The 27,091-nt window shown below is 32.8% G+C and overlaps 1 protein-coding gene across 1 annotated transcript in view; it reads right to left on the minus strand.

Annotated features, from left to right (window-relative positions):
• Positions 1–1,110: 1,110 nt before the first annotated feature.
• LOC114346134 (zinc finger protein 93-like) overlaps positions 1,111–27,091 on the minus strand; it is a 30,387-nt gene continuing 4,406 nt past the window's right edge. Inside the window, exon 2 of the mRNA XM_028296919.2 lies at positions 1,111–7,277. Within this exon, the coding sequence (XP_028152720.1) occupies positions 6,325–7,277 (953 nt within the window). The 3' untranslated portion in view covers positions 1,111–6,324. The remainder of the gene's footprint in view (positions 7,278–27,091) is intronic.

Genomic DNA, 27,091 nt, shown 5'->3' on the forward strand with positions numbered 1-27,091 from the left:
ATTAGTACAGGAATACAGTAACATATTGATGGATGGTATGCACAGAATAAATATTAACGGGTTACGCATTCAAAACACAAAGTTAAGATGGATAGTGCCAGGAATTGCACAAATACATGTGCTAAGGATGAAGAATTCCTTTTGCCCGAATAGAAAATTCGAAAATATATCATAGGCACAAAATAGGTATATAAAGGTATAAGAGGAAATGTAATATAGGTACAGACACAAATACAGCTTCGAAAGAAACGAATTCTTCTTTAGGTACCGTCTCCTCTAAGGAGGCTGGTATTAATCATCACAGCTATTTTTACTTTTGAGATTGCAGCTCTGAACAAAGTCGACGGAACTCCAATTATACCACTTTCAACAGATTCAATTATACCACTTTCAACAGATTGTTGAGCCAGGAGATTCGTCTTCTTCCAAAACTTCGTTCTCCCTGCATTATAGTTTGTAGCAACACAAACGAATATAAGAACAAAAATTACCGAAATACAAATGAATATGAAAGACATGATCCGAGGATGTATCGTGATAGAACTATATTTCAAAGAAATAGAGCAGCATGGCAAGCTCAACAAGGAAGAAATAATAATCAATGAATACATTTAAGATATGTACCACAGAGGCAGAGCGAGAGCATATTTCGCAACGCATGAGCTACAAACGAATTTAGTACCTGTGAAAGTGGAAGGAAAAGGAGGACCGGTGAGATGATGCGCGTCCTGGTTGAAAATTTAAAAAAAGAGGTGTAGAAAAACAGCAATACAGCTGTTGTTCTGAAGCTATTTCCTTGTGGCATTTTTATAATAATTAACTATTTAGATGGGAAATAAGCCACAATTAAATTGAAAAAAATAATTTTATTAACGTTTCGACGCCCAAATCGGGTGTCGTCAAAATACAAAATTCAGATTAGATTTTGTATTTTGACAACGACAACCGATTTGGGCGTCGAAACGTTAATAAAATTATTTTTTTCAATTGAATTGTGGCTTATTTCCCTTCTAAATAGTTAGCAATACGCTTCAGAACCGCTGCAGACAGAGTAAAATTGGCCATGATGATTGGCTTAAAGGATATGACGAAGACAAAAAAACTACAACAAAATTTAAAAACTGTTTAATTTTATTATAAAGATTTCTTTATAAAATTTCAATAAAATATTAAGAAACGACATCACCCATTAACACTCCATGGGAGTCTAAGCATGATTTTCAAAATTAAAAAAAGCTTCAGAGCTTGTGTAAAAGTTATTTTCTATTTGGTATAATAAAGTAGGTATTAATCTATTAAGACCCGGTCTGAACCCTAACAACACAAAACATTCCAGGAATGTACTACCAAAGTTCTATCAATATTTGAATGTCCTGGCCATTCAGGGAACATTCGGTGAACATCTGATTAAATTATTCCTGGAATGTTACCATAAGACATTCTGTGAACATACTACAAATGTTCCTATATTTTAAGCTGCCAAATAAATACTTGTAACGATATAACATTACTTACAACAGAAACTTGTGCAAAAACGAAGACATTCGTGGAATGTTCCAACAAGACATTCAGTCTAAAAAAATATACTGTGAATGTCCAAAGAACATTCGTAGACATTCATGGAATGTTCCAACAAGACATTCAAGGAATGTTTAAAATGCTGACACAGAACTTTCCTGGGACTTTCCAGGGACATTCGTGTGCTTTTGGGGACATTCCAGGAATGTTTTCAATGTCCTGTGTGTACCTTCAGGAACATTCCTGGAATGTTTTGTGTTATTAGGGAAGTTTATCTCACATATTTACATGTAATCTGCCAGATAAACTTCCCGATAACTATTTGTTCGGAGGTGAAAAGACCGGGCCTTAATTAATAACTAATAGTGTATTTTTTTAAATTAGATCCTTGAAACACCTTTTACACTAAAGGTACGTATACATATGTGCGCCACTCGCGCGCAGCATGTTTGTTAAATTGTGTGCGCGATCAACTTTTGTCGGTTTTTCAACGAATCCTATGATGGTCCGCAATACGTATTTGGACGGGTTTGCGAAATGTTTGTTGGTTCTGGCGAGCCTGAGTTGATTATTTGTTAATAATGGAGTATGGAAATCGTTATCAAAATAAACAACATTCATATATATTCACAAATATAATATTACCTACCATATTAAACAAATTTTGTTTTTGTTGCTTGGTAAAAAATTCTTCTAATAATTTAATTTTATCTGAATCATTCATACTGAAAATTCAAACAAATATTTTACATTTTAAAGATGGCTTTAAAATTATATTACCAATGTTCCTGCGGATGAATTTATTGAAATATTTATTCGATTATATTATGAAATCAACTTTAATTTAAAGCGAAGAAAAATTATAGCATGTGATTTGTCTTTAAAAAGACACCACATGCAATGATTACAGTGAAATTCTCCTGTTAGTGATTCCATAGTAAATAACGAGGAAAAAACCTCGTGATGCTATCTCGACGTGGTAAACACTTGGTCTTTAGTTTACTCTTTACTGTCAAAATCAACACCAAACGTTTGAAATATTTTAGAGATATTTTTAGATTCAAACTCAAATTGTGGCTTATTCCTACATAAAATAGTATCTAAATTCGATAAGATGAAACAAGAAAATAGCTTCAGAACAATACAAAATAAGATTAGTAGAGATACAGGACAGACATGATTATCTACAATTACTAAATGTTTTAAATTTAAATTGTACCTTAAGGTTTTTGGAAGCTAGGACAAATAATCCCGGACAAAAAAGCCACACAAATTATCCCTGGACAAAAAATTCCAGGACAAAAAATCCTCGCAAAAAATTCCGGAGAAAAAATCCCCAAGAAAATATTTCTTGCTGCCGAATAGTTCTCTAAAAGTTTTCCCGTGAATGCAATCGACTCAAATATTTTTCAGAATCAGTGCTACAGAGTTATAGCAATCGCCATGAAACTGCACGAAAATAATGATTAGCAGTTAATATTTAGTCCAATAAATAACCGTTTTGGAGTGTAATTTTCAGGGGCAACTCCGAATTGCATGAACATTTGGATTTAGGTTCTATTTACCCTCCACTTCTAAGTTGAATTTGTGCCGTTGGTTGCTTTTACTTGGGGGGTGACAGTCGCCCCTTCTCGGGGATGAAAAAACATGCGTTCAAGATAAGCCCGGAAATGGATAAATTGACTTGATTATAAGCAACGTTCGTTCTATGAAGTTTTTTACGTAAGTCAATACTTTTCGAGATACTTGCAATTAAAAATGTTTATTTATCGACAAAAAACTACATTTTCAGACGGTTTTCCGCAAATAACTCAAAAAGTAAATATTTTATCGAAAAAAACAATCTTAGAAAAAGTGTAGCTTATAAAAAGACTAAAAAAATGGTGTATCCGTTAAGTCTATAAACCGAGTAAAAGCAAAGTTGTAGCTCATGGAAAATACGTTCTTATTCGTCTAATTCCAAATCGAATATTTCAACATGAATTCGCCGAACAATTAAGCAATTCTCTAGAAAAACTGATTAACATTTTTTAAAGTGTTTAAAAAGGCTTTATGGCTTTATTTTTATGTTTACAAAAGTTTCTAGCATCAAATACAAATGACTTACGCTGAAAAAAAAAAGTTGGCCCCTTTTCTGGTAAAAAAATCGTGAAAATCTCCCTCATTTAGCACCGTAAATAAAATTAATCGTTACCGCTTTACCATTTACTTTAAATGTATGTATATTTTTTATATGATCTGTAAGTTTGACCGGTTTGAACTGCTTATTTTGGAAAGAATTAGGTTGTATAGTAAAAAGATAGTTTCTAAAAATTTTGGCAAAATTTCCTTTTTTTCGAAAACATTTAGTAAGGTGAAAACACATGTAGGGTTTGCTGTTATAAATATGAGTTTCATTTTGCTTTTCTGTAAGACAAAAATTGGTTAGAATAAGGCTATTCAAAGTTTGCGTACACTCGTGTATACGAGTGTGACTCGTTCAAGCCCTTTAAAGTATAACACTTTCAAAAATAAGCACTTTAAACCAGTGAAACTGACAGATCATATAATAGAAAAGTAAAGTAAATTATTTGTAAAGCGGTAACGATTAATTTTATTTTGGAGCTAAACAAGGGGAGATTTTCATTATTTTTTTACCAAGAAAAGGGGCCAACTTTATTTTGAGCGTAACTCGCTCATTTTAACGCCAGAAACTTTTATAAACAATTAAAATGAAGCTTTTTTGAAAAAGTTTAAACGGATTTTTTCCGAAAAGTGCTTAATTTTTCGATGATTTCACGTTGAAATATTCGATTTGGAACTATAGTTTGCTTTTAAACCAAGAGGAGTGATTCAAATTTAACGCGCTGTAATGCTTGTTTGTAATTGGTCCAACCGCAAACAAGTTTACTGCACTGTTATAAAAATTTGACACTAATGACATTTATCAAATCTTGACATTACTGGCATTTCATAGGTTAATTAAGTTATATCGGCACTTTTTTGTGTTTTCTGTGTTATTCCTTTAATTTTTAGATTTTTACATTGCTTTATATAAATAGCAGTCGTTTTTATTACTCTTTAGCGACATATTATTATTTAATATTTATGGATTACCGTTGAAAGCCGACATGATCAACCAAAAAAGAAGATGTATTTGGTGACTTTTCTAGGGTGTGAATGTCTTTTTAGTTTACTCCTCTTGGTTAAAAAATAAACCATAGACGACTAACAACGTATTTTGCATGAGCTACAACTTTACGTTTACTCGGTATATAGACTGATACACCATGTTTTTAGTTTTTTTATAAGCTACACTTTTGCTAAGAATATTTTTTCGATAAATTATTTACTTTTTGAGTTATTTGTGGAAAACCGTTGAAAAACATAGTTTTTTGTCGAAAAATAAACATTTTCAATCGCAAATATCTCGAAAAGTATTAACTTACATAAAAAACTCAATAGAACAAAAGCTTATAATCAGTCAATTTATCCATTTCCGGGCTTATATTGAACGAATGTTTTTTTACCCCCGAGAAGAGGTCACTACCACCCCCCAAGTAAAAGCAACCAACGGCACAAATTCAACTTTAAAGTGGAGTTTCCCCTGAAACTCAACAATTCGGAGTTGCCCCTGAAAATTACACGGTATCGCCGTATTGCCCGTTCATTTACTGGGCTATAAGCATAAATTGTAATTTCGATTATCAAATTTTGAACTCCAATTCCATTTCGAAATTTACATGACAAAAGAGTGTGAGTTTTTTCAAAAGTCGTGGAAGATATGGGGAATGAGCTAAGGCTGTGGGAATCATGTAATATTCGCTCAAATCTTTTGCTCAGACTGATTTAAATAACTATGTTCAAAACATTGCCTCTTCGTGATGTTAACTGCTGGTCCTGAAAATGATAATCTTAATTGTAATGCAAAAAAACCTGCTTCTTTTTGTAAAGGACACCGCACACATCTTTTGGAAAATAGAATGTCAATGAAATGCAATAAAATTTACATAAATAGATTCCTCTCTAAATTAATATCATTTCATATCATTGAGCCAAGTCTGAATTTTTTATAACGGAATAAATTGATATAAATAAATCTAAAATCAAATGATAGTGTAGGGAGTTAGAGAGAGATATACATAAGTTACTTAAGTTAAGACCTATATAAGTTAGAGAGAGAAAAGGAATTTTGTGAATAAGTCTTTTGTTTATCATCACGAATAGGCAATGTGTTGAACATAGTTATTCAAAGCAGAGTGAGCAACAGATTTAAGCGAATAATTACAACATAATTCCCACAGCTTTAACATATTGCCATATTTTCCATGATTTTTGAAAAACTCGCACTCTTTTGTCATGTAAAATTTGAAGTTTTCGGCATGGAATTGGAATGCGAAATTTGGTAATCGAAATTACAATTCATGCTTAATGTTAATTGCTAATCATTATTTTCGTGCCGAAAAGCGGTTTCATGGCGATTGCTATAGCTCTCATGAACTGAGGCTGAAAAACATTTTAGTCGTTTGCATTCTCGGGAAAACTTTTAGAGAACTGTTCGCAGCAAATATTTTTTGGGGATTTTTGTCCGCAATTTTTTTGTGAGGCTATTTTGTCCAAAAAATTTTGTGGTGATTATTTGTCCGGGATTTTTTGTGGGGATTCTTTGGCCGGAGATTATTTGTCCGGGAATTTTTTGAGGGGGTTTTTTGTCCAGGAATAATTGGTATGGATTTTTTGTCCTCCGACCACGGTTTTTGTCCAGTACATAAGTACTGATAATTCTCTTTTTGAAAAGACTTGTTGAGAAAATGACATTTCACACTTTTAAGATTGTTCTCCAGTATGCATTTTTAAATGACTTTTCAAGCCATATCTTCGAGTAAACTGCTTAAAACAAATTTCACACTTGTATGGTTTTTCTCCACTGTGCATTCTCATATGTCGTTTTAACTGACTTGAATCGGAAAACTGCTTAAAACAAATTTCACACGTGTACGGTTTTTCTCCAGTGTGCACTCTCAGATGTTTTTTCAAATTACTTGTTACAGAAAACTGCTTTAAACAAATTTCACACTTGTAAGGCGTTTCCCCAGTGTGCAATCTCAAATGCGTTTCCAAATGAACTTTTTGAGAAAACTGCTTAAAACAAATTTCACACTTGTAATATTTTTCTTCAGTATGTGATCTCATATGCTCTGCTAAATAATATTTTCGAGCAAACTGTTTAAAACAAATTTCACACTTGTACGGAGTTTCCCCGGTGTGCAATCTCAAATAATGTGTTTTCAAATTACTTGCTGAAGTGAAGTCCTTATAACAAATTTCACACTTGTAAGGAGTTTCTCCAGTGTGTTTCACTCTCAAATGTATTTTCAAAGAACTTGCTTGGATAAACTGTTTCAAACAAATTTCACAAGTGTAAGGCTTTTCTCCAGTGTGCACTTTCAAATGTGTTTTCAACGTAATTGCTTGAATAAATTGCTTAAAACAAATTTCACACTTGTAAGGTTTTTCTGCAGCGTGCACTCTCAAATGTACTTTCAAATGGCCTGCTTGGGTAAACTGCTTAAAACAAATTTCACACTTGTAAGGTTTTTCCCCAGTGTGTGTTTTCATATGTCGTTTCAAAGAACCTGCATGGCTAAGTTGCTTACAACAAATTTCACATTGATAAATAGAACTTTTTAATGTTGTTTCTTTAGTATTTGCACTTATTTGTTGTTCTGTAGGGCATGCAAGTTCACTTTTCATGATTTCCATTCCATTCTGAGAAAACCCTAAAATAAAAATAAAAGCTATAAAATTTTTGTATGCATAAACTACAGGATAAAACAAAGAGTAATAAAATTTAGTAAGAAAAAATATATATTATAATATAAATATATATAAAAAAATATACTTCTTTCACTTCTTTCAAAAATATAATTGAATCGGTCGTTTGAGAAACCCGACATGTCCACAAAAGCAACGTTGTGGAAAAGTACAAAAAACATCTCGGGTTGCCGGGTTTCTCTTGATTCAGTAAAATTTCTCAACTCTCTAGGCTCATTTAGAATGTTAAACAGGGTCATGCTTCTCTTAAAACATCTGACTCTATATCTAATGCTACGTGTCCATGTGAGAGCAAAATTCTCGAGAGTAATATCTCTCACGTAGACAAAGATTTGAAAGTTACTTGCTGCGAGTTAATACGTTACTATCCGACAGTAACTCACAACGACAGCTAGAGCACGTGGTCACGGAACCGACCGCCTCTCGATAGTGGATTTGCAGAAGTCGAATCAATTTCGTATAGTTGAGAGTGCTCTTAGGAAAAACATGGCGAAAAACTGGAGAAAAGATGAATAGTGTGAATAGATACAGAGCTACAAAGAAAACCAAATTTTGTGGAATACTCGGTCTACAAGCTCCAAAAATCAAGAGAAGAAACAGGCACTTCTGAAAAAATTGTCTGTTCAATTTAGTTGTAGTGTGGAAAAACTTAGAGAAAATTGCACAATGTACGAAGTCAAGTAAATTTACAAATAATTCCTCTGTTTGATATAATTTACTTCTGAATTTGTTAATAGAGGTATCCAAAGAGTTAAAGAAAATTAAATAGAAAAAAGTAGCGCAGCGCAGGTACCGGTGAAAATTATATTATGTCATAATAATTTTCTTTACGTAATGAAGTTTCTTTACGTAATGCCTTGAAGTTTTTAATTCCTACACTGATACCAAATCAAACTGAATCAAACATAAATGAGTCTTCATAAATTCATCCCTTGAGTCCAAGATCGGACTGGCTCATAATAGAGAGTTATTGCCAAAGTCTTTAAAGTCGACCTGTAATAAAAGATCCTTTATTTTGACATATAAGCATGCGCAGTATTGCGTCTTTTATTTTTGTCCTTTAATAAAATACAGGCCGCCTGTATTTAAGGAAAATTAGAGGACACCTTCCTTTTAATAAAAGTTCCTTTATTTTGACATAACGTGTCAAAAATGTGAAGAAAGGTCTAACTTCACTTGTATTTTGAATTTATCATGTCGCTTCTTTGGATTGATAAATTTATGTATTGTGGGATTGATATTTGATTAAACTTTCATCATTAAAGTTGTATGTTGGGTTTTATTTATTAAAAACAACTCTAAGTAATATTCTGAGATATAGATATTGATGTTTTGACCCAAACGAATATAGAAAAGAACATTTTATTGAAGCTTGAGTTATTACAAGAAGTTGTAAAAAGGAATATTATGTAAATAATTTTAAAGTGTTACTAATTACAATGATCAGACATAAAATATCAGTAACTCATTTATTAAACTAAATATATTTTACATTTTTCTATAGAAATAAATATTTATTGAAGATAGAGGTAATTTCAATAAATTTTAATGAAGGTTACGATTTGTTAAAATTCTAGATTCAAAATAGAGTTCAATTCAACAGATATATAACAACAGGTTAATAAAATAAAACAAAGGTTCAAGTATTTATTTTTGAAAATTTAATTTTTTATAGATTAGAATCTATAAAGTTTTTAATCAAAAGTATTAATACACTTTCATTTTCATGCCATCTTCTTTTGGTTCCTATCCGTTTCGAATGTTGGAAATCATATAGCAATCATAACCTTGCTAGCTGCGATTCGAAACAGTTCCATTGATATTCTCCCTCTACCAGGTGTTCGCTTACCTTTGACTCTACCTTGCAATATGTACTGCAGCAGGGAGTAACGGTGTTGATTTCTCATATGTGTCCCAGATACTGTATGCAGTGTTATGCGTTTAATGGTAAACACAATCTCCAATTCCTTCTTCATTCCTCCTTGTTCGTGATCCATTTCATGCCATCAGTATTTGTTTATTTAAACACTGCAAAAAAATTAGTAAAAAACCAGCATAAAGCTTAATTCTTCTATTATCTTTTTGACTATCGGGAAGTTTATCCGACATATTAGGGATTAGGTCTTTTCATTTTCAGATAACTAATTATTGGGAAGTTTATATAACAGTATCCTTAGTATCTGTCTTTTCAGCTCCGGATAACTAGTTAACGGGAACTTTTTCTCTGTCAGATATATATTAGTATCTAATCTGTCAGATAAACTTCCTGATAACTAGTTATCCAGAGGTGAAAAGAGAGGGCCATAATGGATAAAAGATCAAACACCAATAGCATGTATATTTTTATAAATGTATTATTTAAAACCTGCTAATGATCATAGTCACCAATATATTTATATTTATTTATAAATTTATTAACAAACTGCAGTCCAATAAAAATAAAATTAGTTTAAGCTAGCTTTAAATGTCGAACAATATATTTAAACAAACACACACACACACACACACACACACACACACACACACACACACACACACACACACACACACACACAATTTAGTCGCATTAGATTAGCTCCTGGTTGAAAATGTACTGCCACAGCTTCTATATCAATATCAACAGCACACTCTAATGCCAGTATTTCAACGTTTTCTCTATTATCTACTGCAATATGTAAAACTGAACAAGCTGATATTATTCTTTGAACAAAAGGTAACTTGCATCTCACTACATATGTTAAAATGGGAAATCTCTTCACAATACCAAATGTTCTTTCAATAACAATTCTTGAAGGGATTTGTGATGGATTATAAAAACACAAATTCTGTCTAAAAATTCTGGAATGGTGTCATTCGGTAGTTGTAGTTGAGGAATGGATATCTACTATTCCCTAATAATATATTCTCCAGAAATTCCCCATTATATATACCCATAATGCAAGAGTATTTAAAAACTCCTAAAATAGTATTTCCAATTTATTGCACTGCCATATTATTGCATGATGAGTATTATGGGATATATTATGTTGTTCTCTAAACATCTTTAAATGACAAAATAATTAAATTTAACGTTTTACTCTTCAATTATCTTATTTTAATTTATATCAACAAATGGAATTTTTTTATAGGCTATTTTTATATTTACAAAAATATTTCATGTTATTTGTCAAAATAAAAGATTCCTTAACTGCGTTTGCAATACCACTCTTTTAGACCCGTCCTGTATTTGTCCTTTATTAAACTATCCTGTAATAAAGGATCCTTTATTTGCCGGTGGCAATAACTCTCTAATATAGGCGCCAACCCAAACTCTAAAAAAAGCACCCACCTAACCTTTAATCAAAGGCGTCAGACGTCTCCCTCCTAAGCTTTTTACAACAAACTTTCTTTAAATCCTAATGCACGTAAAGTAAATAATTTTTATTTGTGAATTTTTTTAAGTTTAATTGTAATTTAAGTCCATAAAATAATTTGCTACTTTTATTGGTAATAAGCCACAATTTTACAATATAACAAGTTTTTTTTCACCTTTCGATTTTCACGTGGAGTTGGGGTTGCTGAACATGAATATAGCATGAGAACCGACCCTCGGAGCACCTAAATACCATGTTGACTGCTATGCACGCCATCCTCTGGAATTTCGAGGCCTTCCGATACTAAATTGATGCAAACAAGGTCCCCGGGGATTTTCGAGGTTGCTGTGTACGATTAGACGTAGTTGAAGGCCTCTGGAGTAGGTATCTGGTGTTTAGGGCGGATACAAATAAAAAAGAATATAATAATTAATATCGTTTGTTCTTAAAACCAGCTCTCTATTTTTTTACAATCAAGAATTTGAACATTTTAGAGGTCATTTTACATTTACAAATAATTGAAACATATATGTTTTATCACATAATTTATCATATTAATTTTCATCTTCCGCTTCGACACCGTAAAACCCTAAAGAGTTGCACACTCGGTTTCAGTAATTCATCAATAGTTATTATTGCTGACCATCTTCAATATGAAGCTCGGGAGTTAATGTAGAACAAGCACCGTATATTGCTTTAGGTTGGATCCAGGGCTTAACCCAGCAATTTTCCCCCTTTCACCATTTCTTTTCTATTTTTATAAATAATAAGAGCATAATAGCAACTAGCAATTACGTAGCATTTATATAGTAGCATATTTTTATTTTATTATTGATCATCATGAGACTACTCGCGAAAACTGATCAAGTGGACAATAGGTATGGTCGAAGCGAAGATCGGTGGGATATGTGCATTTTATCAATGAAATTCGATATTTTTAAGATATTCCAGAAGCCGCTACAGATAAAATGTTTTAACAACCTATTAATCATTCATAATTACTCGACGGATATTAGTACAGTTAAAATAATTAAGACGATAACCGGAAAATAATTATTTAATGAGTGAAATTTATTTTTTTTTACTTTAATGACAAAAAAATCAAGCCCATTAGCAGAATCCAATTAAACATTATTTTGCACATCATATTTGAAAAATTATTTGGTTGAAAAATCTCATTTTTGTTGGCAAAAAAAATATATTAATTTGTTTGGACTAAATTACAGTTGTGTTTATCTTAAAAAGGATATGCTACTATCAACATCCACACAGTGTTGCCAAACTGAATTTTGTTATTTTGGGTGTAAATTTTTTCCACGAATCTCTGAGGGTACAATACTCACAAGTGCTGTCTGATAGCAAAAATTTCTGAGAGTGCATGGACATACACCTGAGAGCAGATACTTAAAGATAATTTTTTTAAAAGAAAATCATTCCAATGACTAGAATCAGCAATAGATTGATATCAAGAAATTGAAAGAGGAAATTGAAATATTAAAAATAAAGGATGTAAAACGAGGGCGCAGAATGCGGCACAGATCACAAACTAGTAATCGCTCGGATGGAATTCCCCTTTATATGGACCTAACAGAAACCGACCTTAGAAGATACTGGCGAATCTACGGTTCCGGCATTACCTGTCAATGTGTGCTCAATAAAAGAGAAGAAATTCAAAATATACCTATTAGTAGAAGACTCCCGAGTAACGGAACCCCCCGAGTAATGGTTATTGACTGATTTTGATTATAACATAAAACTCCAGGCGACGAGTTCCATAGGCACCAGATACCTCCGAGATCATCGCGGACATGAAATTCGTGCTCAGCGACCCCCAAAACCCGCGAGTAATAGTTACTGACTGGTTTTAATTGATTATAATATAAAACTCCAGGCGATGAGTTCCACCCTGGGTAGGGAGCATCCATAAACTACGTCGTTGAAAAGGGGGAGGGGGACTTTGCTTATTACGACGGTATACGACAGGGGGAGGGGGACATGAGTGAACATCCGACGTCGTTTGATGTTCACGAATATAAAAAATATACCCTATTTTAGAATAAAAAAGAATTTGTATATTACTTTTATCGCATACTTTTCATTTCGTTTTTGTCACTCACAGCATTAATAATATTGCTAGCAGTTTTATACAGAATAACAAACAATAAAACATTGTCCTATACTCTGTGTGAAAAAATTCTAAAAGAATGAATAGAAATAAAATATTCTGTTCTATTTAGTTAGTACATTGTATCTATTTATACTAAATAAAAGAAATGGCATTGAAATCAAAACAAAATAAGTATCAAGATTTATATGATGCAGTTAATAAAGCATAGGAACTCCGGTAAAAGTGTTGTCTTTTGTCCCTATAAAGCTAATTATTAGTTGTACAGTGAATTGAGAGAAAAAAGTACGCGGATATTAATGAGCTACATAGTAATACTGATTTGGATACATTCGTAAATAAACTTTGAGAGCTAACTTTTAAAAATCTAGGAATAACATGGAATTAAAAAAAAATCACTAAAAAGGGGGGTCATGAGTTGCAATTGCGACGTAGATATGAGAGAGGGGTCAACTGCAAACGACGCTTTACGACGGAATTTTTACGACGTAGGTTATGGATGATCCCGTACCAGTTACCTAGGAGACCACCGTCGTCATTAAATTCGTGCTCAGCGACCCGCAAAACCCCCGAGTAATGGTTATCGACTGATTTTGAATGATTATAACATAATACTTCAAGCGACGAGTTTCGCCCTATGCACCAGGTACATTGGAGACCATCGTCTAGATGAAATTCGTATTCAACGACCTCCAAAACCCCGAGTATAAAAATTGAACTCATTTCCGTCAGTATTTCCCGAGTTCTAAATTTTTCATTTTCCATCTCTTCGAGATGCACTGTTAATGCATTTTTCTTATGAAATTTTCATCTCCCGGAAATCAATTTAGTTCACAAAATTTCCTGACACTCTCCTGAATCGAATGTAAAACGTTGCATGACGATTCATCTTACTGCACAAAATTCCTAATTAAGTGTAAGTATGATGGTTCCTGTTTATCTGAACCATCTCAGATAATTGAGGGGTGATTACCCCCTACCATAAGGGTTGATGAAGTAACAATACTCACTATAGATTCATTTATTGGTACGTTGAAGTAACTACGGTAAAGAGCTGGTGGTATATTATTTAGTAACTGTGATGTTTACTCGTTGGGATCTCAAATACCAATGACTAATCTTTTCGCCATGAAAGTAGAAGTCAAAGTGGATTCCCCTGTTTACTATTTGGTATAAATAAAAGTGAGAGTGTTTAGTAAAAGTGCTGAATCGACTAGATTATAAATAACGAATACTAATTGTTATTTCAAACTGACCTTGTATCGAAAATCGACACATTGATGTGGTAATATAGGTCAATCGTATTTATTATAAACAAACGTATTTGTTTTACCAAAGACATTTAATTATTAAAAGAATTTGTCTTAATAAGATGATTACTGAGATGCAGTGTATCCCAATACATAAGGCTTCGTCTAAAACTATAATCTTTACTTTTAATCAAAACATACGTTAAAATAAGTTAAATTATTTTTGTCGGACAAAAAAGAGGGAGCGATGTCGAGTCCGACACCCGCAAGATGTCCCTCTAGCGCGGTAAAGTTTTGTTACTACAAAACTCTTAATTTTCAATTGAAAATACTTATAATTAATTACAAAAGATTGTCAATCTCTTGTCCGACAAATTTGCAGCCTGGTTTCTTTAGTCCGAGAACGTAAATATGTTAATTATGGCAGGTTATGTTTAGCGATTACAAGTCATCATTTTAATTTTATTAACTTTCAAATAAAACATGTTAATTAAAAAGGTAAGTGTCCGACAAAAAAAAATGACGCAAATTTATGAAAAACGGAATATTTTAGTTTTTCTATTTTTGGTACCATAGCGCGCGCAACAAAACGAGCCGAAGAAGTGCTTAGACAAGGAAAGAAAGAGGATAGATAACTCCCATTAATACACTTTCGCAAAGTGACTTATTTTTAATTAAATTACTCAATTTTGGTTTCACCCAATTTTGAAAAAATGTGAAAACTTTGAATTATCCACGTCCGTCTGTCTGTCCGTAAACACAACTCCTCCGTCATTATACTAGGCAGAATGACAAATGAGGTGTCGAATGAAAGCTTATAATCCAAGGATGGTACTAAAAGTGAGAAATTTGACATAGGACTTCCGGTTTCGGAAATACAACCGGAAGTACTGTTTTAAACCGTTGTTCCTGTTGTACCGGAATAGTACAAGCGCTATATTATTCGACGCGCCTTAGCAAGCCTAGGACAAATATACACTTCGGGTTTCATGACTGTCTGTCCGTCTGTCCGCGAATATAACTCCTCCGTTATTAATACAAAATATTAGAACATTAGAAGAGAAGATTAGAACTTCATATTAGAACAGAAGAGGACGACCCATTAAAGAATGGAATAGAGACATCTCCCAGATACTACAAAGTAAGGGGAAAACTTGGCAAGAAGCAACACAAATAGCAACCAATAGGAAAGAATGGAAAAAGTTTAGTAAGAGCTAGACGCAACTCCCAACACCTTTTTAAGATACCTAGATTGAATGGTCTAACACAGAAAGGTATCAATGGGTCTACTGATTAAGTAAGTACAGTACACTCCCTCTATAACAAGAACTGAAATGGCACACTAATTACGTTGTTATAAGCCGATCTCGTTATATCAGACAACAATAATATTGTGCATACATATGAATATGTAGTTTTTTAAAACATTAACTTCTTATTATAGTAAAGCCATTCCGAGCAATGTATGATGCTAAATATTGTTTGAATGGCACTTTCGAAAAGAGTCAGTGGATAAACAGGAAGAGTTGACAGGCGGTTGAGTTTATTACATCACTGGTCTCGATAAGCACACATATTTTAGTCTTTTTTGTATACAGGCAGCTGGGATGTTTATTTATAGCCATCACCGCGCCAATACAGGTAAAGAAACATGTTCTTTGATCTCATTTTCCCTCGTTATAACCAAATATGCCTCATTATAGAGGTGTTATAGTTCAATAGGATTATGATGGGACAACAGTTCAATAGGATTTTGATGGGATAACTAATGTACCTCGTTATAAGAGAAACCTTGTAATACCCGTGTTCGTCATACAGAGAGTGTACTGTATTGAAATGTTTTGATGCATTTTACATAGTTTATTAGGTATCCATGGTTGACCTGAACAATGAGACGTAAATCGTAAATTTCCTACAATATTCAATATCGGTCAATATAAAGGAAGAAGTTTATTACAGGCGGTGAAGTTAATTACAGCACTGGCCTCGATAATAACACATATGTTGGGTGTTTCTATATACAGGCAGTTGGGGTAGTTATTTATAGCCATTACTGCGCTAAAAACAGGTAAAGAAACATATTTCTCGATTTCATTTTTCCTCGTTATAACCAAATATAATTCGTTATATAGAGGTGTTATAGTTCAATAGGAATTTCATGGAACACCTAATGTACCTCGTTATAAGCGAAACCTCGTAATATCCGTATTCCTTATAGATAGTCCACTATATTAATAGGGATATAATGACAAATGAGGAGTCGAATGAAAGCCTATAATCCAAGGATGGTATTAAAGATGAGAAATTTGACCTCGGATTTCCGGTTTTAGAGTTGAAACTGGAAGTACCGTTTTAAAGTCACCGAAATAGTATAAGTGATATATTAATCGACGTGCCTTAGCAAGATAAGAAGAAGTGTATAATTTTGGTCTTTATACAATTTCCGGTTAAAAGTTCTAACCGGAAGTGCCATATTATATTCGCAGAAATAGTACATGTGACATATCAATCAAAGTGTATTGAAAAGTCGAGCTTGCATCTTTATTTCCGGTTTTGAAGTCATTTTCGTTTAAACAATTATTACCGAAAGTTGTCATAACTTAATGACAAGTAAAAATGACTCAAAATTAGTGAAATGGTATATCAATTGACGCAGTTACGCGACGAGTTCAAATATCGACTTCTAGTTAAACTTTCGATCACTTTGGGTGAAAACCTAGGACTTACGAAGTCCAATTACTTCTATTAGTAATTATTTAATATTGCACATATCTTTTGAATGGTTATATCTACTTATAATAGTGAAATTTGGAGGAAGGGAATAAACGGACGTATGCTTCTCAAATAGTTATACCATGTGACGCACCAAATAGTCATACCAGTCACAGATTATAGAGCCACTTTGACTGATAATTTTAAATGGGACCTTATGGCAAATGATATCTCGTTTGAAAGATATTAAAAATACCTATTCAAGTAATACTAATTTGTTTGGGTTAAGTTAATTTTGATTTACAAATTAAATAAATATATAATTGTAGTTTGGCATTAAAGTAATAATGATTCAAACGTCCGCCTATGTTTATTTGTCAAAAAAGTCAACGTAAAAACAACTAGAGAATTAAAAAACGCCAACTTTTTTGACAAATAGCCACAAGCAGATGCTTAAATCTTAATCTTGATTAATAATTTTGTAATCGCAAAACATAACCTGTCACAATTAACATATTTACATTGTCAGACTAAAGAAATGACGCTGTAAATTTGTTGGACAAGAGATTGATAACCTTTTGTAACTAACCTATACATGATGGCTTTTAAAAACAGATGACTTTAACCCAGATTTTAAATTTTAAAAACAGATGACTTTAACCCATTTTGTGCAGGTGATGCGTTTACGCATTAACACCTTAAATAATATTTTTTTACTTGGCATAACCCACTCACGAGGATAATGTAAGTGGTTTTCACAAAATTAATGTTTACTATTTACTAAAAAACGAATCAAAATAATTTTTTAAAAATTTGTATAGAATACATTGTCATAAAAATGGGAATAACTTGAACTTTTCAACATGTGAAATTCGAATAAGCGTAATTTATTCTGTAAAATATATAAGTAGTTTTTTTGCTTTTATTTACTCCACAAGATGTTTAAGGTGAATTGTTTCATATAAATAAGTATATACAAGAAGGAACTTTTTTTCTAATCAATTTCAAATTTATGTGTTGAGTAAACGCATCACTGATGATGGTCTGGTATTTAGGTGGTTATGTAGTTATTTAGAAAACAGAACTCAAATGGTAAGAGTAAATCACTGTTATTCCAACATTTTTCCTGTAACTTCACGTGTTCCCCAAGGTTCACATCTGGGACCGCTATCTATTCATTAATGATATTACCACTTGTTTTTTCCATACAAAAGCTCTCCTTTTCGCTGATGACCGTAAGTGCTTTGCGATAATAAGATCTCATGATGATAAGATTCATAACTTGTTGGTTCATAAACTTCATGCATCTGGCTTTGGTGAACCCATTGTTAATTGGATTAAAAGCTTTTTGATGGGACGTACACAAGTTTGTATCAACAATTATGTTTCTAAAGAATTCCATTGTTGTTCTGGTGTCCCACAAGGGACACCACTACTGGTGTCCCACATTGTGGTCCCTTGCTCTTTAACTTGTTCATTAACGATATTGGTAAGGCTATCAAAAACTCATACTTTCTACTATTTGCTGATGCTCTTAAGTTATTTCGTTACATACATGATATATCAGATAGAGATCTCCTGCAAGATGATGTTAATAATATATGTATATGGTCGAAACAAAATAGTTTAAGCCTAAATCCGATTAAATGTTCTTGTATTTCATTTGGTCGTTACAGAGGCGGCTCTAGCCCATGTAGCGCCCGTGTGCAGTCGATGCTCTGGCGCCCTTTGGTAGACGCGCAATCAAAATGGAATAGTCGAATAGGTACCTACCTATTCCTAGTATACCCTATTCCACGAACATACGCCTGTTTTGGATTACTTCGACAACGAATATTTTACTGTACAAAATAAGAAGAACGAAAGTAAATTGTAAATTAAACTGTTGTTTATTGGAATAATTATTAGCGCCATTTACTTTCGTACTTCTTATGTTGCACAGTAAAATATTCGTTGTCGAAGTAATCCAAAACAGGCGTATGTTCGTGGAATGGCCCATACTAGTACATAGGGTATTAGGTACACTTATATTGTAAAATCCAGATGTAAATAGTCCAATATTAAATGATGTCGGGAGCCGATAGCTATTCACGGCGTCAGAACAACCTACCCAAAAAGCCCCCGCAGACTGCAGACTTTTTATCGACAGATAGTTTGCCTTCAAACTAATTTTTCGGCCAAATATCGGCCGACAGTTTAATCAGTGTGAGCTAACTAGGACTTGCGCACACACGACGATTGTTTATCGGTCGATAGTTCAATTCTCTCCTAGTTTTGGTATCCAATACTTGTGCCGTGCGAATATTTTTTTCACATTTTGCGAGAAAATTAGCATGACTAGTTCACTGAAGGTGACTAAGATCATCCGATAAAAGGCGAAAAACTTTTTTGGGTAATCAAGCAATTTAGAATACATTGTGTAGAATCTAACAATAAAACACTGAAAACGTTTGTTTTCTATACTTCCACAAAATTTATTACAACTAAGTGACTACAGCTGTTTCGGCAGAGTGCCTTTCTCAAGTGATTTAGTTTACAATGGTTTGCCTATTGTTAGATAAAATGAACTTCCATCAAGTAACGGTCGAATCCATCAATTATTCATTGTGTAGAAGTTTCCACTTAATAATATGTCACTGAAAATTCATCATCAGCATCATCAACAGCTATTCCATTCATCGCCAGAAGAAAGCCTTCCTTAGGTGTATCCATTCATTTTAGTTTGTTGTTTTTTGCATCCATTCGTGACCAGCCATTCACTTGATGTCATCAGTCCATCTTGTTTGAGGTCTGCCTCTACTTATTTTGCTAGTCGTTGGTCGCCATTTAAGAATTTGCTTCGTCCAACGGTTGTTTTCCATTCTTCATATGTGTCCTGCCAGTTCCATTTTAACATTACAATCTTCTGGATCACGTCTGTTACTTTTAACCGTCGCGTCGTCGTTATTTCTTTCACTGTACATTGGATGCACTCAATACTCTCGGAATCTCTTCTTGGATTTTCTCCTCCATTATATGAGAGCGATAAAAACATTTCTGGATAATTTTTTCATTGTGCGACTACTAACTTCAACAGTCAAATAAGAACTTTAGTACTAAATCGTTCGAGAATAGTCGGTCGGCTGTTGATAGCGTGCGCCCTCTTCACCAACCTGACTGTTTAGTTGGCTCGGTATGCGCACTAACAGCCCATCCCGACTAAACTATCGGCCGATAAAAAGTCTGCAGTATGCGGGGCTCCGCTTACTTACTGCAGTGTTTTATCCTTCCAGTGTTTTAATTTTCGAAGGAACGAAAAAGTGTCATTATTTTACTTTAAAAGTTCGAAGCGTTCGTCAAATTTAGTAGTTGCGGTATCTAATAGGTAATAGTAAAAGTTTACTTTAAAATGTATTTTCGCGTCAGTTACTGATTCATCTTCCGCCTCCTATTTAAAAAAAATTCATATTTTATGTTAAAACAAAGTAATGGACCCGCTCTTTGGTGCTCGGCGCCCCTAACATCCCGGCGCCCGTGTGCACCGCACACCCTGCACAATAGGTAAAGCAGCCTCTGGGTCGTATAAATAATCTAACAGCTAATAGATATGTTCTCAATGATGCACTCTTGGATTCAGTTACTGAGATTTGGGTGTATTATTGGATTGTGCATTGACATTTAGAAACCACTATCTTAAAATTAAGGAAACAGGATTTCGCAATCTTGGTTTTATTTATCGCAACAGTCATGATCTCTTACCTACTATATTCAAATTACTGTACTGCTCTCTAGTGCGCTCAGGACTTGAATACTGCTCTGTTGTTTGGTCTCCATTTCATCAAGTCTACATTGATGGATTGGAGAGCATTCAGCGGAAGTTTCTAAGATCTTTAGCTTATAAAGCACATACTAATGTAAGAAATACTGAAAATTTCGTCATAGATTATTCTGGAATAATGTCTCAATTTAACATTGCTACACTGAAGAACCGCAGGCTGAGAGCGGATATGTTGTTTCTATTTAAAATTCTAAACAATGCTATTAAGGTGAAACAGTAGCGATAAACAGGTAACGAAAACGCGTTCCAAGATTGCGGCTGTAATTTTGAATATTTTTTCGAGATATTTGGCACACGTATTCGTAATATAATAAAGAATGGCGGTACAGAGCCCAATTTAAAAAATATAATAATATGTGAAAATTACTCTGTAATTAAATACAATATTAAAAAAACGAGCCGGTACCGCCATTAAGAAGAACAAAAAAAATACACTTTCTTCAAATAAACTTTTTTATCCGATGCCTAGATTTTGTGTCATTTTGGAACTACTAATGAAATAAAAAATTTTAGTAGTTCCAAAATGACACAAAATCTAGGCATCGGATAAAAAGGTTTATTTGAAGAAAGTGTATTTTTTTGTTCTTCTTAATGGCGGTACAGGCTCGTTTTTTTAACATTGTATTTAATTACAGATTAATTTCAGCATATTAATATATTTTTCAAATTGGGCTCTGTACCGCCATTCTTTATTATACTACGAATACGTGTGCCAAATATTTCGAAAAAATATTCAAAATTACAGCTGCAATCTTGGAACGCGTTTTTGCTACTTGTTGATCGCTACTGTTTCCTCTTAATTGTCCCTCGTTATTGGATAATGTGTACTTAAACACAATACATAGAACTCGACACACTGCACTCTTTTATATTCCTTTTCATGTGTGTTTGAGCATTATTGGCTTCGGAATCAATGTCCATTCGCCATCTTACCTTTTTGGAATTATTTGTATTATTTATGCGGAAGCTCTAAAGGAGTGCTTCCTGCTTTCTACTGATTTGTTTAGGTAGGTATCCAATCACAATCCTGCTCCAATTTTACAAAGAACTATTTTACATACCTATATCTAATTGTCAACGATTTTTGTTTTTATTTGGAATCATTTCCTTTCGTTGTGATTTTTTTAATCATTTTTTTATGTATTTTTTTTATTTATTTACTTATTATTTTTTTTTATTTTTTTGATTTTATTTTTTTTTATTTTTCATTGTCTTTTTTTTTAATATAAATTGGGATATTAGACTAGGACACAATTTGACGCTCAGGGGTCGATCAGAGCATTTAGACGAGACAGGTGGACCTCGGATAGACATAGGGCTTAACACGAAGGGGAAAAACATAGGTTATAAACTTAATCTAATACATAAAATATGTTTGTACAAAATTTGATAAACATTGTAATCTTCTGCTCTTAATAGTTGAGTTAGGTTATACGGTCTGGTGATTTTAGGTATTTTGACCATTTCTTCATTTAATAATTTAACCTCGTTTATTATTCTAGAACAGCCTAGGATCATGTGCTCCGCTGTACCTTCTTCTCCACATGAACAATTAGGAGAATCACTCAATTTTATTTTATATTTGTACTGGGGAGTTAAAACATGGCTGAACCTTAACCTGCACAAAACAAGAGAAAAACCGCTTGCTTCCCGACAGTCTTGAGAACCAAGACTGGCCAGGAGGCTTGGTAACTATGTTTTTATAAAATTTTCCTTTTGGACTGTTACTATACGTTTCTCTCCATTCTGCTAGTATTATGGGTTTTACGTGGCAGGCAATTTCACTGTGGGGACATTTATAACTTAAAAGCTCTTCTGTTCTACTTCCTTTCTTGGCATCTTCGTCCACTTCTTCATTCTCTTTTATTCCACAATGTCCTTTAATCCAAACTAATGATACATTGATTTTTTTTGTTTGTAAATCATGAATTTTTATAATTATATTGGTCAAAATATAATTACTACTGACTTGGTGGATATTTTTTATTTTCATAATTTTCATATTACTTATATACAGGAGAGCTTCTAATATGGCGATTAATTCTGCAGTATATATTGTAAGCTTTTCATTTAATTTAAAAGATCTTTTATGATTATTATGTGGATCAAATATAGCGCAACCTACTTTCTTGTTGTTCTTTGATGCATCCGTGAATATATGTTGACATCTGGGAAGATACTTTTCTAAATCCTCCTCAAATATGTATTGTCTAATCCTTGGGTGAAATTTTGAATAGTCTTGGAGAAATACACAGTTAATTGGATGGATGTTATAAATATTTATGCTATATAATGGATCTACATCTGAAGAGTATATTTCTTTTATTACGGTATTTATTACATAATATGACTCAGTAATAGTTAAACTTTTTTTCGACTTCCAATAACTATGGGTAAGATCCGATGTAAACAGTATATTGATTTTTTGGACTAAGTTGCTATTTTTAGAACTTAATTTAGCTATAAAATTGGAAGCTAAAATCTTTCGGCGATATTTTAGTGGAGTTCGGCAAATACTACTTAGTGGAGTTCTACTTCGGCAAATAAACAATCAATTGGTGTACTTTTTAAAGCCCCTAGGCATAGCCTTAGACATTTATTTACTACGTGATCTATTTTTTCTAGTTGACTTTTGGAAGCTTGGTCATAGAAGAAACAACCATAATCCAGTATTGACCTAATGTAGAATTTGTACAAAAGGATTGCTACGTTTGGATCTGATCCCCATTTTGTTCCACACACTTACCTTAAGATGTTAATTCCTTTTTCAGTTTTCTTGATTAAATAATCTATGTGGTTTTTCCATGTCATTTTTTTATCCAGATACATTCCTAGGTATTTTACAGATGTCCGTACACTATATTTTGTTGTATCTAATGTTATTTCTGTTGGAATGTGTTTTCGTTTCCTCGTAAAAATGCAGACTTCTGTTTTTTTCCTGGAAATTTTTAGGCCATTTTCATTGCACCATTTATTAAGGTTCTTATAGGCTATATTTAATTTTTTGCACCCTTCCTTAATATACTGACATGGGGAATATATACAAATGTCATCGGCAAATTGTAGTATAGAAACGGTCTCACTACATTTAATTTTACTTTCCAGATCTGCTGTATATATTAAGTATAGTACAGGGCTTAGTATACTTCCTTGTGGTAACCCAATATTGGTCGTTTTAGGTCCCAATGTTTCATCATTTATATTTATTGACACTGACCTATCGGAATATAGTAATCTTATACGTGAGGTCAACGCTTGGGAGATTCCCATTTTTTCATAGAGAATGTCTAATATGACATTATCATATGCTGATTCTATGTCTACGAAAATTGCTGGAACGGATTTGTTATTAGTAAAACCAATATTTATATCACTTACTAGGTTGCCGATATTTTCAATAGTTGAACATCCTCTTCTGAAGCCAAACTTAGGTAATTTTTTTATTGTTTTCGAGCCAATGAACTAGTCTGACTTTGATCATTCTTTCTAAAGTTTTTAATACACAAGAAGCTAGAGAAATTGCTCTATATGACTCTGGATCTTCCGCATCTCGATTTGGCTTCAGAATTGGGATTGCTGAATATTCCTTCCAGCTTGTTGGAAATTCTGCCCGATTCCATGTTGAGTTAATTATGATGCGAAAAATTTCGATACTTGATTATGACAAACTAGCGAGCATTTTATAATAAATGTTATCAACTCCAGGTGCTGTGTTATTGTTTGTTTTGAGGCTTTGTTTTATTTCCATACTTGAAAATTCACTATCTATATCATCCGTGCTCAGTGAAATAATTGGCCGAATATTTGTTTCCACCCAACTTGGAGCAATTTTATTAAAGAATGTTTCTACCCATTCACCTATTTGGATCCTATTTCTTTGAGGATTAAATGTATTTTTTATTTTCTTTATATACTTCCATGTATCTTTTATTGGTGTGTTTCTGTTAAGTTGTTTGCAAAAATCTTGCCAAGAATCTTTTTGTAATATTATTTTTTTGGCGACTGCTACTGAATTTTTATATTTTAAATAGTTAGTTAAATTTGACTGCCTTTTATAAAGCAGAAAAGCTTCTTGATGACATTTAATAGCATTTGCACATCTCTGATTCCACCAAACTTTGCTAAATTCTGATTTGATCTCTGTTCTCTTCTGTGGGATTGCTAGTTTTGTGGCATGATTTAGTGACTCTATAAAACTTTTATATGCCCTTTCGTTATTACTTCCATCTAATTAGTCATCTACTATCTGAGAGAAAAAAGACCAGTCAGCTTTATTTAAATTAACTTGGTTTTTATACTTAAAGGATAATTTAGTAGTATTAAAATGTGTTTCAATTAGAACAGGAAAATGATTGGAAGTACCTAATGGTGTAATATCAGTTTTCCAATCACAATTTAAAGTTATATCTCTAGAGCATATTGTTATATCTATAGCAGATTTGTTATTACTTCCAAATCTAGGTATTAATGTTTCGCTTCCTGTATTTAAATAATTTAAGTTACACTCCTCTATAGCACCGAGAAGACTTGAACCCGCTATGTCTGAATAACTATTTCCCCATGCAGTATGATGACAATTGAAATCTCCTCCTACCAAAAATGGCTTTTCTAAGCTATCAAAAAAGGTAACCCAATCTGTTTCTCTAATGTTTAGTTTTGGTTTGGCATATATAGAGTATAGATGGATTTTTATATTTTTATTTATTGACACTGATACCGACACATATTCCACATCCTTTATCGGAGTAAATTTTGGCTTAGGAAAAAAGGTAAAGTATTTTCTTAATAAGATTGCAACTCCTCCAAAATTGTCATTACGGTCCTGTCTAAATATATTAAAATTATTAATAAAAAAATGTGAAGATTTCTTTAACCAAGTTTCCGAAAGCAAAACTACATTAATTTTATTGTCGAAAATGTATTTTTCAAAGTGACCCTTATTACACAAAATTGATCTAGCATTCCATTGCAGTATATTTAAGTTACTCATAGTCAGATAGAATTTGCGTTATACTGTCTTTTATGTTTTCAATAAGTGTACCATTTTTAATTTCTACATTTGAAAAAGTTAAAATATCTTTGATAAGGTTTAATAATGATTCGCAAGTTTTTATGTTTATTTACAGTGTTACTATCACCACAACTATTATTATAATTTGGTATATTTTTAAATTTATTGAGTTACTGTTACTGTTAAAGTTTTTGGATTTGAAATTATTTCTTTACGTTTTTCGAATGTTTCATCGATCTCTGGGGACATAGCTAACCTCCTTCTTTTTAAAGTATAACGATTAGAATTTGTGTTATTTTTTGCTACACTTGAAAAACTTGTTTCATGCTTAGAAGACGCCTCAGCGTATGATAGGTTTTCATATACCACAGTTCTTTTTAGATTCTTCTGTCTAATAAATTCTGAACAATTTTTTTATCAGTAGCGCAATGCTTTTCTTTACAATAAATACACATTGGTTCATTTTTTTGGCAGCTTTCTGCCTTATGATCTTCTCCACAGTTTTTACGTTCTTTTGATCTACATTGCAGACTGACGTGGCCAAATCTTAAACATCTCAGGCACTGAGTTACTCTTGGCACGTATTTTTCGACTTCATATACCATTTTTCTACTATTACCTTAGTGGGTAAAAGTTGACCTCTAAATGTAACTATAATAGTAGTTGTTGGAACAATTTCATTTTGGTCATTTTTACGTGAAATTCTTTTTACGTGATTTACTTCAAAATTGTTGCCCAATTTCGGTTTAATAATTTCTTTTAATTCCTGTTCCGATAATTCTAAATCTATTTGTCTTATGAGCCCCCTTACATGTGTAAAAAACATTGGGATGTATGTATCGTATGGTTTATCTTTAAGGTCTGTGCTGTTTATAATTTATTTGCGCTTGTATAAGAAGTTAATTCGACCTTTATTTTATTAGCTCCTATTATTGATATGTTAGCTATGTCCTGTTTAATTTCTGGAACAGAATTAATAATGAGTCTAGAGGTAGCTACTTTATGAAAATTCCCTATTCTCCCTGTTTTACTCTGAACATAAACAAAAAATGGATCATTATCTTTAGAAGAATATTGATTAATATTTTTAATGACCGTATTTACGTCTACATTTTTCCCGGAAACAGTTTCAGAAACATGATCAGTACTTATCATGATCAGTACTTATTGGGATTTTGAAATCCTCTAAATTCCTCCACTGGAGAAGCTGGAAGATCCGGACGGGACACATCCATTACACATTCTAACTCATCTTTATCGGGGGGTTGTCCACCCCCGCTATTAACGCTCATGATTTTAAAAACACTTAGATTTCACTTTTTTTAAAATCGATATGTGTACTTTAATATGAATAACTAGTTTTTAAATTACGAGGTGAAAACACCGATTTCGTTAATTAGATTTTAAGTCTCGCACATCTTATCAATTTGAGGAACCGAAACAGAATGCTGATTCCTTTTCATAGGACTGAGTATGCTCGTCATTTTGCCT

This window comes from Diabrotica virgifera, chromosome 1 (genome assembly GCF_917563875.1).
Source record: "Diabrotica virgifera virgifera chromosome 1, PGI_DIABVI_V3a".
Classification (NCBI taxonomy): Eukaryota; Metazoa; Arthropoda; class Insecta; order Coleoptera; family Chrysomelidae; genus Diabrotica; species Diabrotica virgifera.